This window comes from Condylura cristata, unplaced genomic scaffold (assembly GCF_000260355.1).
Source record: "Condylura cristata isolate star-nosed mole 26May11 unplaced genomic scaffold, ConCri1.0 scaffold00036, whole genome shotgun sequence".
NCBI classification, from domain to species: domain Eukaryota; kingdom Metazoa; phylum Chordata; class Mammalia; order Eulipotyphla; family Talpidae; genus Condylura; species Condylura cristata.
The window spans coordinates 13,229,864-13,230,768 of record NW_004567137.1 but is presented as its reverse complement, the minus strand read 5'-3'; the positions used below and the strand labels follow the sequence as shown (position 1 = coordinate 13,230,768).

Genomic DNA, 905 nt, shown 5'->3' with positions numbered 1-905 from the left:
AAAATAAGGCAGTGAGCTGGGAGCTGAGCAATCACCAAGTGTTGGAAGCATCTGTCTGCAAAGATTTTTATAATCTTGTTTTCAGGAGGATGGTCACATTTGCCGGTGCTGGTGATGTTACTTTGGGAGGGTTTAGCGATGGAGACTTCCTCACTGCATTCTGGACACTTAGGATACCTGCTGCAGGAGCCAACGAGTCATTTTACAGCCCTGAGCGCCTGCACAGTTCTTTCCAGCACCCCTGCGGGCCCAGGACACTACCTCAAGGAAGGACGCCCTCATGACTCCCTGGCAGAAGGGAGCTCTCCTCCATGCTCCGTATCTGGCACATTCACTCCCACGGGGCACAGATCTCCTTTTACACTCAGCGCTTGGCTCGCAGAGTTCTGAGTTTCTTAAGGACAAGCACTTATTCATTCCTAGCTTCAACTTAAGGTCTCTCAGCAAACAAGTGTCTGGAACGACTAATGAACGCATGCATCCAGCAGGGGCGACCATCTCGCTAAGCTGGGGGTCGCCCCTCACATGCACCGGCCTCTGTCCCTGCTTCTGCACCGGACCCCTTCGCAGGCCACAGGCCTGAGCCACAGACCTCCTCGGCCTGAGTCCCCGCCTCCGGCGCCCCTCCCCGGGCACTGGAGGGCAGCCCCGTGGGAGCCAAAGCATTTTCGGGCAAGTTCGCTCCTGCGCCTCCGCGCCCGGCTCCACCCGGTCAGGTTGGGTGGGGCCCACCCCCTTTCTGGGCCCAGACGGGCTGCGGCCTACCTTGCCCCCTGTGCTCAGGACCTGCCAGGGCCACGTCTCTACGCTGCCGAACAGCGAGTTCCTGATTACGCCCAACATGACGCTGGCGCGGGGCTCCGGTCCCACCGGCGGGCGCGGGGTGGCAGGGGCAGCGGGCAGCC

At 60.4% G+C, this 905-nt stretch overlaps 1 protein-coding gene across 1 annotated transcript in view; it reads right to left on the bottom strand.

Annotated features, from left to right (window-relative positions):
• Positions 1 to 899, bottom strand: part of HEBP1 (heme binding protein 1) — a 23,801-nt gene extending 22,902 nt beyond the window's left edge. Inside the window, exon 1 of the mRNA XM_004693261.2 lies at positions 766 to 899. Within this exon, the coding sequence (XP_004693318.1) occupies positions 766 to 843 (78 nt within the window). The 5' untranslated portion in view covers positions 844 to 899. The remainder of the gene's footprint in view (positions 1 to 765) is intronic.
• Positions 900 to 905: the final 6 nt, after the last annotated feature.